This window comes from Bacillus rossius, chromosome 1 (genome assembly GCF_032445375.1).
Source record: "Bacillus rossius redtenbacheri isolate Brsri chromosome 1, Brsri_v3, whole genome shotgun sequence".
Lineage (NCBI taxonomy): Eukaryota > Metazoa > Arthropoda > Insecta > Phasmatodea > Bacillidae > Bacillus > Bacillus rossius.
This window is the reverse complement of record NC_086330.1, coordinates 321,746,733-321,763,013: the sequence shown is the minus strand read 5'-3', so window position 1 is coordinate 321,763,013 and position 16,281 is coordinate 321,746,733. Positions and strand designations below refer to the sequence as shown.

Here is a 16,281-nt window from a genome sequence, read left to right as displayed (position 1 = left end):
GAGGATTCGACCGGCCCATCCCTAGTAATAACATTTGAAAACTTTTTAAAAGAAAATTTACACATCATTAAACTTTGTATTCTGTTAATTAAATAATTAAATGTAAATATCCAAATTAATATTAGATTTCAACATAAAAATACATTGTTTTGTACTGGTAAACTACCTACACAAAGTGTTCAGAATCTAAAAAGGGACCAAAAACATCATGCGATGCTTATGCAAGAATTTATTTCATAAATTTTGACACACTAAAATATCGGTGCAACGATTATGCGATAAAACACAGTAAATGTAAATACAACATTCAACATTGTAGTTATTAGTAGAGGTCTACTGATAAAACAAGTAAACTTCAATTATTAAATTAAAAAGCACTCGGGCGAGTGCGGTGGCAGGGCGGTACAATGTTAGGTGTGCAAGCGCACAAGTTGAGGACAAGTATTGTGATTGTGCCGTATATGTTGCCCCCTTTTAGCAGATTCAGATCATTTGTTGCAAAAATATATATATATGGTTTAAAATAAATGCAAACAAATATTTTGCTCAGGAAATGTTTATATATATAAATATATAATTTTTTTAACAAAAGTTTTAGACATTATTTAGGAAGTTAAAAATAAGAATGGATTCAATAAAGTACATGGTAGGAAGATTTATTTATTTTCATTTGCAACTCTGTGATTTTTAAATCCTTTGCAATAATGTTTGTACATCAAAAATTGTTTCAGACAAAAGTCTTAGACAATAATTATGAGATTGAAACAACAATCAGAATGGATTCGATGGTGTGATTACTAAGATAGCTACATAATGAAATGAAGAATTTTTTTTTTGAACCCTTATTTATCTACACTTAGCAATAATGGTTGGTCGTATAAATATATTTTAAATAAAAGTTTTAGATAATAATTTATGGTTCTACAATAAATTAAAATGGATTTTATAGTGTACATAGTACGAAAATTATGAATTTTTTAAAATTCTACCCTGTGTTTTCAACTCCTTTCAGCAATGGTTCGTTTTATCAAAAATTGTTTATGACAAAAAGTTTAGATAAAAATTGTAAAATTTACATACAATTAGAAAAGATTGAAAGGTGTGTCTACGAAGGGAGTTATGAAATTTTTTGTCCTCCAACCCTTGTTTTTTTCACCCCTTGCAGTTATGGCTGGTCATATTAAAAATGACTTCAGACAAACGGTTTTTTTATTACTCTTGCGAGTTATAATATGTTCAAATGGATGCAATATTTGTCATATGCAAGCTATAGCAATTTTTCTGTTTTCAAAAACCTTTCCCATTTCAACCCATTTGGTGGAATTGTGCCCATTAATGAACTTGACTGAGATTTTTCATTACTATATTTTATGTAACAGCTCAGATTTGATAAAAATTACAGCAGTTATCATGTTCATAAAAATGTGATATATATATTTTTAACCTAAAATTTCTACCTAAAAAAGATTAATGTTTTTTCATGAAATTGATTAGAATTTATTTGACAGTATTATGCTATTTGCGAGATTTTTTTGGATCAATATGTAGAGTAGTAGGTTCTGAAAAATAATGAGAATAGGAAATGAAATGAAACGTTGGTTGGTTAGGTTAGGTTAGGTTAGGTTAAGTTATGTTAGCTGCATAACTAAAAAAAAAAATTATTTCATAATTTAAATATTTTAACAATCATTTTACACATAATTATCGTAGCTGACTTAACCTAACCAACCTTTCTCTTTAATATTGTTGGTCTAATTTTCCATACGCCACTACACATTTACTTTTTCTTTCCCTTTGCATTTGTTACATGACGTGAAATTTTTTTTATTGATATTCTTATTCTCATTCTAACTATTCGTATTCGGTTTTAACTATAAAACTAACATTCGCACATGTTTAATTGGCAATGAGTTGTAGTGTAAAATTTAAGTAATTCTATTGGTATTTTTGAAAAGAAAGTTGTAAATATGGTGGTGAAAATTGATGACAATGCTGAATATTTGGAGAAAATAACGCCACTTTCAAATAAAAATAACACCAAATATCATCTAAATAAAACCTTACTTTTTGTCATAAATTAAAAACAAATGCATGTCCACCAATTGAGCAGTTCGTGCTCAGATTTTTCAGGTGGATTCTGGCTGTTAGACTTGGCCATCAGGTCGCATACTGCGCTGCCTGAATTTTTAGGTCGCTAGGAGTTTATCATTACTGTCGGTTTTCATTTCGTGGAGTGTTTCCTGTACATTTCACGGGAACATTTCAGTAATAATTTTTTTGAAAATGGCCCATGCTCTACTGTAGTTTTTCTATCTATAGAACAGTTTATTACAACTATGTAGTCTTAAATACTGTTATACTGAATATTAATTTTTTTTTGTATTATTTTCAAAACCATATTGACGTTCAGTTTTCCGTTACAATTGCTAACCTGGTGTGGCTGCAGTCCCGAGCGTGCTTGAGTAAAGACCTTTCACTGTATGATCTTCCAGCGAAGTCAAACATTCTGTAAGCCTGTGAGGTGTGGTGTGTGTGTGTTTTGTACAGCAGAAGTTAGGACAGACGAGAAGAAAGAGGATAAGCGACGTGACCGGGATAGCGACAGATCTCGAGACAAAGACAGGTCGAGGGAAAAGTCGCGCGATTCGGAGAGGGACAGAGATGGCGGGAGCCGCTACTTCGGGGCCCGCAAGCGGCGCTGGGCTGGCAACAACGAGCCGCCGTGGCGCAGCAGAGGTACACAGTCTGGCAGTGACGGGTGGCCCATGTTCGGAGCAGTGCTGTTTGCTGGATGAATGTGTGTGTGTGTGTGTCATGGTCCTTGTTTAGTGTGTGAATACTGTCATATTTTTTTGCACACTTTTTGGGGAGTAGTGTGTACAATGATAATTATGAGTATTGGGTACGCTACTTTAGTTCCGTCTCACATGCTGGTCACTGTTTCCGTTGTTATTTTCTTATAAGTTGTTGCAAAATATACTTTTGTTTAATAGTGTTTATTTAACAGTAATATAGCGTCAACTAAAAGTGGTACTAAATGCAAAGTTAGAACATGTATTCAATGTGTAAATTCTCTAATGGAAACTTTTTAAAATACAACTTCAATTTGTATTTTTTTTGTATTTTTTTATTCATCTATATATATATATATATATATAACCAAAAATATAATTTTTTAAATTAGAAATTAAAACATTTTGTGGTTTTATAGTTTAGGCCCTAGTTATCATAAGAAAGCTTCATGATTTGTCAATTTATTCATCTATACTTTTAACAAACTATGAAGGAAAAAAAAGTTTCCCTTTCTCATCTGACATTTTTTCTGATAGTAAGTTTTTAGCATCTAGTCCCTTGAAAAATGTTTTTAGTGCTCTTTATCCTTCGGGAAAGGCTTCTTGCCCGAAGAGTGGTAAGGGGGAAATAGCAGTGTCTCTGGTTGGAAGGAACATGGTTTTTTTTTACAGAATAAGCAGATGGTTGCAATTCATTTCCATTTGTTTCAATTGCCAGGCCTCAAAATAATACAACTTATTTTGTATTTGGAACTAAATAAAAATTGTTTATTTTTATTGATTTAAAAGTATTAAAATAGTATGTAAAAATGCTTAGCTCATTTTTTATCTTGCTATGTAAAAATGCTTAGCACATTCTTTTCTTTTTATATCTAATGCAAAAGGCTTAAAGTTTTCTTGGCCTTCTTGTGACACGAGACGTCCTTTTTTTTGCCAGTCACCGGCAAATTTACTTTGCAAGGGGGTTGAAGGTGGGCTAGCATCCGGATCCGGTCACTGCAATATATTGCTGAAAAACATGTCATAGATAGGGACAAGATTACATGGAGTTGTGATAAAGTCAAAATAACACCGTAAAGCATGTCAATACACTGCATAACACAAAATTGCAAGTTAATACATGTTATAGCATTGCAATGCAATTTATATCATAGAATTAAGCAGTAGTTAACCAAAACTTAATGTTTGGCATTCAAGAAATGTCATTATTTGCAGGAAAAAATTGTACCTAAGTAAAAAATAATTATTTAATTGTGCATCACTTATTAAATCATTTTTAAACCACTTTTAAACCACATATGCTCGCCAATTTATTTTTATTGTTCCGGATGTATCTGTATTGGACCAATTTTATAAATTATTTTATCATTAAATTTGCAGCATACAAATACACTACTTTAGTACAGTAAGTTTTGCAAAACAATATTTTTGAAAATAAAAACTGCACCAAATTTTTTTTTAAAAGTGAAATGAGACTAAAAATAAAACCATAAAATCTTTTCTCTAGTCATGGCAAGTTGTGATAGCAGAGTTACGATTCCTTACTTTTGTAGTCAAATGTTTTTTTGCCAGATCTGTAGAAGTTTCCTTTTCTTCTCCATGTTTAAAGTCAGCATGCCTTTATTCTACTCTCTCAAATGTTGAGTAAACAAAAGAGAAACAGTAATATAACCACTAAAAATTATAATAAAAATATGTTTCATAAAACCTACTATTTACCAACAATATGGATTGTGCCCAAAAAAAGTCATATTTCACACTTGTGTTGTATATGGTTCTACAGACATGTATTTATACTTGATAGTGTGCTGACAGTTATAATATATTTTTAAGAACCAATCATCTTCTGTACCTAATATGCAAACGTCTCTGTCAATAGCGCGAGTGTTAGTTATGCCCACTGGACAACCACTATTGTTTGTAGTGCCTAAATAGGAAAGATCCTAAGAGTTTGGTGAGTGGGCTAAGGATGCTTCCCCCCCCTTCCCAATCATCTGTCACCTGTCGACTATTTCCATAGTAATAAAGGAAGACAAGAAGTAGACAGAGAAGGACCGCACTGCAATACCTATTGCTTACTCGTCGCCAATAACATGAGATGTGGTACTCAAACACTTCACTTGTAACCTTCCAAGCAGCTTTAAAATTGTGTAATATTTAATTATTTTTTTCAATAGCCAACACTTAAAAAATTACTGTTAATCCCGTTAATGGTTATTGGTTATAGCTAGGGCCCCCTGAAAGTGGTAAATAAAGTTTTCAGATTTCGTCATTAAAAATTACCAAAAGCGGTGTTAAAATTCACTTTAAAACACAAAAGCGGTGCTAAAATTCACTTAAAAACACAAAAGCGGTGCTAAAAACTAAAAAAAAAAAAGTGAGTGTTACCGTAAATATATCTAAAATTATTTAAGTTAAATAATTTTACTTGAACCTACTCATTACTGAATACCCTAAACAAATAGGTTACATATATTTATATGACAATACTTTTGATTTAGACACTGATTATTAGTTCGTTCCCATAAACTAATCTGGAAAACTATTAATCCCTTTAACAAAATCAAGGACGCACCACAACGCCGAAATGCCAAATTGATCACAACGACGACAGCTAGAAAACTGCTGGGTACCACAACGCCAACAAATGTCATTACAGGGCTGCCACAAAGGTTGGGTTAGGTTAGGTTAGACTTGGTTAGGTTAGGTTAGGTTAGGCTAGGCTAGTTTAGGATAGGCTAGGTTAGGTAAGGTAAGAAAGGTAAGGTAAGGTTAGGTTTGATTGTGGTATTTCGGCGTTAAGGTACATTTAAGAAACACACACAAATTCATTCAGTTGTTATTTTGGCTTTGTGGTCAATTTTGACATTCGGCGTTATGGTATTTCCGCGTTGTTGTAACGACCCAACAAAATCTATAAAAACTGTTGGCCAACTAATCATCATCGTCACACCATTTGAAAATTAATGTTTGTTTACATTTTTCCGCATTTTGGCGCGATTTAATCTGCTTGATACTACGACGCTGTTCCAACTATATGCCAGCGCCCCCGGCTGACGTGATATGGCCACTCACGTAAGGCTGTTCCAAACACCGTTCGCCCAATCATCTGCTTGCTTTTGAATTTATCCGGTGTCGCTGTTCCAAGCTGACGTCAGTGCCCCGAGCGGTGTGCGTACGCTTTAAAACTTCGCCTGTTTGTCTTATCTATCCAAACATTATGCCGGAAAGGAAAATAAACGCTGTAGTTTTGTGTATTTTTACAGTATATTTTTGGGTTTAACATTATAACGTGAGCGTGTGTAAGCTTTTGTTTGCTTTAGTGCATTTATGATTAATGTTTGGCAGCCATGTTGCGGTGTTTGTTTACCATTGACGAGACAAGTCTTTTAATCAGTATTTAAATTTCGCGTAAAAACACTGCGATTTCGCGTTTTAATACAAAATTTCGTGTAAAAACTATGTGTTATGGCGATTTCGCGTTAAAACTGTATTTAACGGAGATTTCGCGTTTATCGTCGTTTAATCGCGATCGCGAAAAGAACAGGCCCCTAGTTATAGCCTTATCCAACATTTACAACCAAATGAAGCAATTATTTGCAAGAAAATTTGCAGCTTTTTAAAGAAAAGCACAATGAGAGCTGAAATTCTGTTTGTTATATCTAGCTCAGAAATATTTAGCACCTTCTGCACAATTTTCCAAAAAGAAGAACCCTTAATACATGCACTGCAAACTGAATTGGACACACTAGTAAGCAAGTTGATGGGTCGTGTGTGCAAGGGAGAACTTGCTAGTAGGAAAGATATTTCAAACCATGTGTTTGATAAAGAAAATCTCCAAAATGCTACTTACATTCAGTGTGGACATACTGTGGAGGAAGCACTTAGTAGCGTAAATGAAAGAGACAGATTGGAGTTTAAATTCAGTGTACAGAAACACTATGCAACAGCTGGAAATTATTTGGTCGGTAAGTTCCACAAAATGTTGAAACACTTCAGCTGTTTCCAGCCTGAGCAGGTTTTAAAGCCAAAGAGTTTGCAGTCCATAGCAGAAATAGGAAGAGTTTTACCAGGGGAGATTAATCTTGACCTCCTTTTAGACAAATGGAGATTGTTGAAAAGTGAAAGAGAAATGATGAACTTCAGTCCAGGGCAGAGAATCGACCATTTTTGGAGAAGTATCTTTCAGTTGAAGAATGCTGTTGGTGCAGAAAAGTATCCTACTGTGCAGAAAGTTGTGAAAATGAGTCTAAGCATTTCTCATGGCAGTGCTGATGTTGAAAGGGGGTTTTCCCTTTCTTCAAAAGTTCTGACTGAAGATCGAGGATCAATGAGTGAAAGAACTCTCAATGCCAGGTTAAACACCATTGATAGTCTTAGAGTGTATGGAAATAATCCTGTGAATGTTCCCATCACCAAGCAACTTATTAATTCTGCTGTTAATGCCCATAAGAGCTACAAGCTTTACCTTGAGGAGAATAAAAGAAAAGAAGACTGAGAGGATTAAGGTTGAAGATGAGAGGAAGAAAAAAGAAGCTGAAGAAGAATCCAGAAAAGAAGTGAAAAGAATGAAGCTAAATGTTGAAGAATTGAAGAAAAAACTGGATGAAGCCAACAAATTTCATAAACAGAAAAATAATTTGCAGCATAAATTTTATTTTAGTGTTTGAGAATTTCTTTAAAGCTAAGTTCTTTATAATGAAATTTCACTTGACTACACATAGTACTCAACACTGTTAGCAGCCAGATAATAATATTTAAAACTTAGATGAACCTTAAATTTTATTTTGAATAGTTTATTATCTATACTTTGAAATCTTATTCAAACATACCAGAAGAAACAAACAGTTTTGTTATTTAATTTACTGAACCGTTAAATGTTAATCATTTTGTAGGAATTTGAAAATATATACTTTGAAGTGAGAAATTCTTTGAAGTCTGTTGAAGTTAGGTACTATATAATGATGTTTTATTATACTTCCTATTTTGCCAGTCTGGTAAACTATGCTCTTCCGAATGTCAAGCACATTTAGCGAACAACAGTGTATATTTGTACAAAGTGTGAGTAAATACATATTTGGCTTGTTATAATTTGGTTAAATGTTTTGTGTGTGCTGCAGATTGATTTGTGACAAATGTGCAACAGTATTAATTACTTGTTTTGTGGTGTGTGTGTGTGATTGTTGGTACGCTTGCTGTTATGTAACAATCACTTAGCGAATGTGGGCCACACTTCACGACGCCAGAAAAGCGAGGGGTGGCCACGTAATCACGCACCACCTCTGGTTCCGCTTGCAGACGACGGAGAGCAAGCCACGGGCACTGTCAGCTCCAAGGAGTTCGATCCTCTGCAGGAGCAGGCTCGGAGGAATGCAGAGGAAAACGCGCCTCCTGTGAAGGACGGGCAGCCACAGTCTGGGCCAGACGGTGAGTGAAGTTCAGTGGGGCCTTGCTTTAGATTCAGTCCAGGAGTACACGTCATGAAAACCGCCATTTTACAGTTCTTTGTTGTTGGTGTAGTGTTTCCCAGCAGATTTGAACATTTCTGATTCAGTTTTATACAGCAACTTCTGCCAACATCTACACAAAACTCAACTTAAACCTATTCTGTCTCCTTCACCTGATCCAATTTACGACATATATTATTCATACAGGTAGTACAGTAATGACTTGTGTGTACATTCTTGCTATTAACATCCACAATTCATGCGGGGCATTTTTTTAATTTTTAAATCTATCTTGAACATTGCCCAGAAGTACATTGCCTAGAAAACGTGCATCCTGTTTTGTTTTTTCTACGTTTCAAAACATTGTAGATCAATGCCATTTTTTAATGCATGTCTCCTGTTACTTCATAGATTTGTAATTCAGCAAGCAAATTTCAAAAGTAGGTATTTTAAAATCTCAAATGTAGAATTTTTGTTGGAATTTAGGTCAACCTTGAATATAAGATATTAAGTACCAATAAATAAATAAAAAATGTTGCATGTTGTTATGATTCAACTATTTGATGATCTCAATCCTTTACTTTTCTAAGACAGGGTGATAGGGGGCTCAAGACTAAGAATGAAAGACAATTCAATATAGAGACTTGATTTACTGTCACGTACTATTACAGTGTTAGCGGTCACCTAATTCCGACAATGATCAGGGAGCCTCGCTACCACACCTGGGCAGGTTCCTTACCCACGCTGTGCTGGGTCGCGTTCCCGGCAAGTTCTCGACGACGCTCCGTGGTTCCGATGTCACGACTCCAGCCGTCCAGTCGCCGGTGACCAGAAGAAGCCCCTTCTCGGCGGTGGCTGTCATTTTTATCCTTCTGTCTGCGTCTGTGTTGATGTTCCGTGTTGTCCGCTTTTCTCTCGCAGCGGCGGTCGGCCTTCGACGACCCACGTCGCTGTTTCGCTGGCAGTGTTGAAATTGCTGACACCTCGTGTTTGACTCAGGGCGAGCCTCGAAGCCGCTTGCCAGAGTGCTCAGAGCGAGTCATAACAATGTATACTTAAATATTGTAATGAATTTCATTTTTATTTAATCTTTCCTTCATCAAATCACATTTTTACTTAACAGCTTGCATGACCTTCAAAATTAGTATACATATATATGGTCATAGATTAATTCAGGTTTCTATCAATAAGGGTTCACTAGTGTATATTTGTTTATGGAGACCAAACAGTGAGCTACTTTAATTTTTTGAGCTTCAAAATTAGACTCTAGTCAAACACTTAACCCACAGCTCACCATTTTTTAGTGCTCATATACCGTTAGTTATTTTTAATCAATTAAATATGTATACTCTAATTTGGTGAAATAAGTGTTAAGAAACATTTTATGGTCATATTTGTAGAAGAATTAACAAACTTTAAAATTATGGAATTTAAAAATTAAAACCTTACAATATTGTTGCTACTAATGAATCAGTTGGTCACGCTGGAGGTAAGATAACTGGTCCATCAATAATATCACGGGTTATCATGTTTTCAGATTCTGCAACGAAACAGCCCGACAGCGCTGCCAACGTGCCGGTGAAGGTGGCGTCGAGGTTCGACTCGATGCAGCCTCCACAGCAGTACCAGGTGCCACCCACGTCCCAGCCGCCCATGACGCAGGTCTACCAACAGCAGGAGCTCTCGGCTGGGCCCCCGGGGCAGCAACAGGCATTCCAGTCTCAGCCCCAAGGTCAGTGGGCAATGTCATCAGTATAGTTGGTAGGGCTGTGTGGGAGTGGATTTTTTTTTTCATGTGGAGGAAGGTTCCTTTCAACGTAAATAATGTATCAGTAATGGGAAGTTTAAAGTTGAAAAGAAACATTGAAAAATAAAAATTTATCATTCTACCAATATACAATATTGTATTTGAAAATGTTTTCTTTATAATTTTTATAATCGGCTTTAGGATTTATATTGTAGGGTTTTAAAATGTTTTGTTTTAACTAGAAGTGTTAAAAAGTCCTTGATTTTGTGTTTAAAGCTTTAAGTATTTATAATTTTTTAAATTAAAAAAACTTACTTAATTTACTTAATTTTGTGTTTTTGGGTTAAAATTTGCTAAAATATGATGAAATCTTTACAATTGGTGCCATTTAATAATACTTATTTACTGTTACCGGACCAACAAATCATGTGTTTTTGTTCCTTTGCTAATAGACCTCTGATAATTTGAGGTATGCAGCACTCTGGTATGATAACTTGAAATTACTATCATTTCTTGCTACTGCCATATTAATTTTTATTTTTAAATAATAGTAGGGCTGTGAGGTTGTGGTTTTTATTGGTCAGTTTGGTTTTACATAATGAACCTCAGTTCTTAGTTCTGGTTTCAGTTCATATAGAGTAAAAGGAAATCTTAGTGCTACATTTAATATGAATGAACTTAACTGGATCATTATTTGGCTATGAAAAACAATTATCAAAATCTAGAAAAGAAGCGTACACTTTTTGTGTTAACCTAAAACTTTATTATTTTAAGTATTTTAAAACTAACCTCAAACCTTGGAATAAGTGGACCATATGTTAATGGTATAAAAATTTTGATGGCAAAGATACATACTAAATGTTCTGGATCAGTAGTTTTGACATTTATTTTTATACATATTTTTCTTAAAATTAAAATGTAATTCGTTCCTTATAGTCTACAGTTTTAATGTACTTTGTTTTAAAATGCAATATGTTTTGCTTGCATGCTTGTTTATATGGCTTTTAACATACGAACGGCCAGAAATCGTAACATTCTAACGGGCATAAAAATAGTACTACCAATATATGAAAGGAACTGAAAATGCCATATTGTTTCAACTGTGTTTGTGCTATAGCAGTTTTTTTTTTTGTTATTTGGAATATCTTCCTGGTTAAAGCAGAGATCACTCAGAAAAATGTATGTAGCAGCCAGTCACAATGAACTACAGGAGTTTTATTTAAATACAGTAGAACCCTGTTATAATGTTCCTGCATATAATGTTTTCCTGCTTATAATGTCATATTTTTAAAGTCCCAATATTTCCTCCATAAGGACAATGTATTTATTTCCTGCATATAACGTTCATAAATAGTGTAAGTTCCTGCTTATAATGTTTGCTTTCTAACATTCAATAAATGGGGAAAAAATGTCTTAAAACCAAATTATTCCAACACTTACGATAAAAAGTTTCCTTTATGTATGTTTATGTTTACAATCACTGCCATACAATACAGGAAGTTTGTTAAAATACAATTTTATGCAATATACTGAAGGTACACAATGTTCATAGTTACGTGTCAGTTGGCACCCTTAGTCAACTCTTCTTTTCCTTGCCATTCCAGTGGGTATTAAGATGCACGTACATAGTCCTACGATATTTAAGTTGCCAACCATTGAGCGAGGGCATAACTAAAAGTGTTTTCTATTGCTTAAAAATATATTTTTTTTCATTCATACATAGGAATCCCAAAATTAAACATTTTCAGGTGGCGAAGGAGTAGACGTTCTCACTCTTAATGTTTTCATCATGAATCGTGAGACAATTTTACAAAAAATGTGGCAGTGTATCTTTAAAGACAAACAAAATTTAACCAGGGAACAAGACGAAGTTGAAAAATTGTTGGCTTGTTTTAGAAAATTCATGTATCAAGTATACTATCTTTGGTTTTAACATTAAAGTTGTTTACATAGCTTGGTGAGTTCATTGGTACAAAGCTCGAACATTGTTAAGTGCTAAATTGAGATTTCCTGCTTATAATGTTTTCCTGCTTATAATGTTTTTTTCTTGTGCTCCCTTGAAAAACATTATAACAGGGTTCTACTGTAATATGTACTATGCTTTAACAGAGACAAAATTCACCAAATAAAATTTTAAGTCCAATAATTGAAACCAAGATGGTGTGTTTAAGTCACTATCTCTCCCCAAATTCATTGTAATTATACTCTATGACATACATATTTTGTGCATTATTATAACATGCGAGATTTTGGTGACATTAAAAGAATTTGTTTGTTTACCTTTCCTACTTGATAAACTTATCCAGAAACGTACAAAAAAAAAATACCTGAAATCAAAACAGAAGATTTCAAAAGTTTGTTCCGAGTTGGGTATTTTAAAGGAACCGAAACCGGGACAGAAAAAGGGGGGAACCTCTCAGGCATAGCCATTAGCACTGTCCTTGTTTCAGTGTGCTCTGTTGCCAGATATACACTATAAAGCTTAAAACTTAAAAGTTTTAGATACAATTATATAATGCAATGAAATTTTTTTTTTTTCAAATTTTATCTGAAACACTTTATTTTGTATAGGAAAATTTTGAATGAAAATTTTGGAAATACATTTTCTTGATAGTTATATGATAACATTAAATTGTTACTTCTAAGGAGTTGTATTTTAAAGTTGCCATCATGGTTTCATTTGTTTATCAACAAAATTTGTTTGAATGATTATATATTAATATTATTGAAAAAATGTTTTTTTTTTTTTTTTTGAGCAAAGCACATAATTTAATGAAATGCCTTGTCATTGAAAGTAACCGACTGCTAAAAATAGTTTCTCGTTTGTGATAATAATTGGTGTTTAGAATTTAATTTTTTCTTTCTTTCAGAATGACTACAACTGTAATAATACTGTCAATATACATTATTTTATGGTCTTAAAAAAACCAACAAATAGTCTATTTTTAAATTTTTTTTATTATTATAAATAACAATGGTGTAATAAATAAGATTTTTATTGTTAACAAGCCGGGTAGTATCAGTCTGGCAACAGTTTGTTTTATTTGTTCTGTACTGCAATCTAAGCATGAGAGACATTACTAGAGACATGATTAAATGGTGAATTGAGATAAAAGCCTAAATAATACCGCAAAGCATGTCAATTCACCATTGTACACCGAAATGCATGTTAATACACCATACAGCATCAAAATGAAACAAAAAATTGTAAAATTAATCAGCACAGTTAGTCAAAACTCAACTCGAATTTCAAAAACCTAACCTTTTAATATATTAAATTTAATTAATGTAAATTATTTAGCAGGGTTAACAACAAAATGTATGCACTAAATGGGTTGGGAAAAAAATTTATTTTTATTATTGCTACTGTTATTAGTAACTAATTGTTACATTATGCCACTGGTGCATTTTTCAATGCATATATGCTTGCTGATTTATTTTTATTTTCAGTAGTTAGACATGCTTATTAGAAATTGTTATATTGTAAAAGTGCATCACGTATTAGTCAAAGTGACACTGTTTTGGTGAAATAAAGTAAATGTTATATTTGTTGAAAATGGTGCTATATTTATGAATAAACAAAGTTCATAAAAAAATAAAACCATAAAATCTCTTCAGTAACTATAACACACATCCTACCTCAACTAGCATATTGTTTTTTGCAGATGACCAGGTAGCAGCAGCTTTTGTTTGGCGCAATGCAATAGAATTCATTGGCTTGAAATTGTGTGGACTCCCCTTGTTCCAGCTGGGCTGCCTTCAGGCTACCCTTCCATGTACATACTGGGGCAGCCCCAGCCGGGCCTGTTAGTCTCCGGTCAGCAGCCGATGCCGCAGCCACCGCAGTTCCCCGCAAACCCGGCACAGTTCCACCAGTACCATCAGGGGAACATGCAGCCGGGGTGAGTGCTGCCTGCCTGTCGAGACGTCGCAGCCGGAACTGTCACAGCCGGAACTGTCACCTCTGTGTAGCTGCTACAGTGCACGTTTAGGACCACAGACATGCCGGGTCAGCCATCTTGCCACGTCAATACAGTTTTGACAGGAATGCCAAAGATACATTTATGTTCAGCACAATGGTACACATGTTATATTGATTTCTTGATTTTCTCATCATTGCTATCATTTAAGGATTATATATCCCTTGCATTTGTTGCTCTGTCACAAATATTTTCAACAGATATGCACCAAGTGTTATATAAGGAACGTAAAAAGTGGCATGAGAGTTCGTAATTATCATCACTTGTTCGACTTTTCAATGCCATTATATTACACTAAGTGAAGTACTTGCAAAGAGAATGCAGCACAATGCACTTCAAACAAATTTTCTTAGTGATTCAGTGGAAAGATTTTTAACTTTGAAAATTTTGCACATGCTATATGTTTCCGCAATTTGTTCCGCTCCTTAGAAACATTTTGTGAATATTAGTCGTTAATAGTATAGATGTCTGTAAAAAATTTTAAAAGAGAATTTTGTCGTTTATCATCTGTCGCAACACGGCCAGGGGCCATCACAGAGATGGAACTTGTTGCAGGTACATAGCATCCCCGCAGAAAACTGGATCGCCGGGTCCCGTGTTCAACCCCCAGGGTAGCGGCTTCACCCCTCGTTTCCCCAACATTCCACAGCAGCAGCCACAGCAGCAGCCACAGCAACAACAACAACAGCAGCAGCAACAGCAGCAGCAGCAAGCTTCCCCTCTGTCGAGTGGCTCGAACAACCCCTACAGCAAGGGTGGCATATACACACGCCCTGGTGGCCAGCAGGGCTACTAACGACTCAAGCCTAATTGACAGCCACTGGCACACCATGTGAAGTACCCTGAATAACAGGGCATGTACGTAATTTGACTTAAACTCTGTTCTGCCTTGCACAGGTTTACTTGTTAAGGCAGTTGCAAATGATTAACACAGGATGTTTCTAAATTTTCCACCCAATTTTACAATGATATAACATTTTAATATGAAGATGAAACCAAGTAAATTTTAATATATGTATTATAATACCAAGTTTTTATTTGCCTTTCATAAACTTTAAATGTGATATCCGCTGAACACATAGCATACTTTAAAATGGTAATCAAACTTGTCCAAAGCTCTTGTGAGAATTTAGGTTCTGCAATAGCCACAGTTTTTGGAGTATATGACAAACCTGCATAAGACAAAATCACTAGCTATGAGATTGGGCGACCTGAGAGGCCAATGGTCCCTTAATGGCAGATCCGTTATTCAGGATGCTCATTGTTGGAATGTCTTGCTTGGACACTAGGGTGTGGCCTGTGGACTTCTACCGTACACAATCAACCAGTTTGTTCAAACTGCTGGTGCCAGCGTCAAATGTTCTCATGGTAGGAGGTTCACTGCCGTAATGTCGACTGCAATTACGCCGAGCCGTTGTAACCGACTTATATGCTTGTCAAAATAGAGGAGGAGGAACTCTTTTTGCTGCTGTGTTGCGGCAATCTCGATTCGTATTTTCGAGCTAGCAGTACCAAGTGATGCAGGCACCACGTGAACCAGTAACATGCAACATGTGCCTCGGAACATTTGATGTTTTGATGTTTAGTTTTACATTTGCCATGAAGGTGTTTATTTATGGAAAAGTTATAGCCTTCTGATATAATCATTTTGAACTAACCTGTATTTTTCTTTCTTTTTTTTCTTTTCTGTTTTACTTCTCTTTCTCAATGATGTTCCATAATAGTGGTTTAACTTATCTATTAACTAAAGATACCCAATCTTCTGTAAATAAGAAGATAATGACTGATTTGAGAACTCAGTCTTTACTGTGTGTGTGTTACAGTCATAAAAGTTGTTCATTTGCAACTTGCTCATTTTCACGTACTCAGGACGGAACAGGCAAGTTTGTTTTGTAAAATTATCCTTGTCCAGCTGTAAAACTGCTTTATGCTGTAGGTAGCTGTTAGCTATCATGTTATCATTAAAAAAATTTTGGTAAACACAATTTAGCTCTTTTTATTCGTAAAAATATCTGTTCATTTAGCAAAATCTTAATCTGTGTTCTTTGGTAAAACTGTATACCTTTTTGTGCAATATTTTACAATTGTTAACTCTCCTATAATTATATTGGCAGAATTTGAAATCTTATTTATGGATGTTCATTACATATGTTAAAGTGTATTACTTGTAATTATTTTAGGTTCTGTTATAGATTAGAATAAATATATTTTAAGGTTGATCCCATCTGGTCCGAAACACTGACTGCAAGCACTACTCGTTTACCAAATCACAAGTACATACTTCTACAAATGGGGCCTAACCTGAATATTAAATA

General features: G+C 34.6%; 1 protein-coding gene across 11 annotated transcripts in view; it reads left to right on the top strand.

Moving 5' to 3' along the window:
- The window catches only part of LOC134527971 (protein TFG-like), a 35,350-nt gene extending 19,399 nt beyond the window's left edge, over window positions 1–15,951 (top strand). For 7 of the 11 annotated variants that reach the window (XM_063361080.1, XM_063361086.1, XM_063361083.1 and 4 more), the window contains 5 exons: window positions 2,548–2,736; window positions 8,091–8,219; window positions 9,777–9,971; window positions 13,735–13,888; window positions 14,522–15,951. In XM_063361080.1, coding sequence (XP_063217150.1) covers window positions 2,548–2,736; window positions 8,091–8,219; window positions 9,777–9,971; window positions 13,735–13,888; window positions 14,522–14,762 — 908 coding nt within the window. In that variant the 3' untranslated portion in view covers window positions 14,763–15,951. The remainder of the gene's footprint in view (window positions 1–2,547; window positions 2,737–8,090; window positions 8,220–9,776; window positions 9,972–13,734; window positions 13,889–14,521) is intronic. The other 4 variants (XM_063361088.1, XM_063361089.1, XM_063361091.1 and 1 more) reach the window with 2 other exon arrangements.
- Window positions 15,952–16,281: the final 330 nt, after the last annotated feature.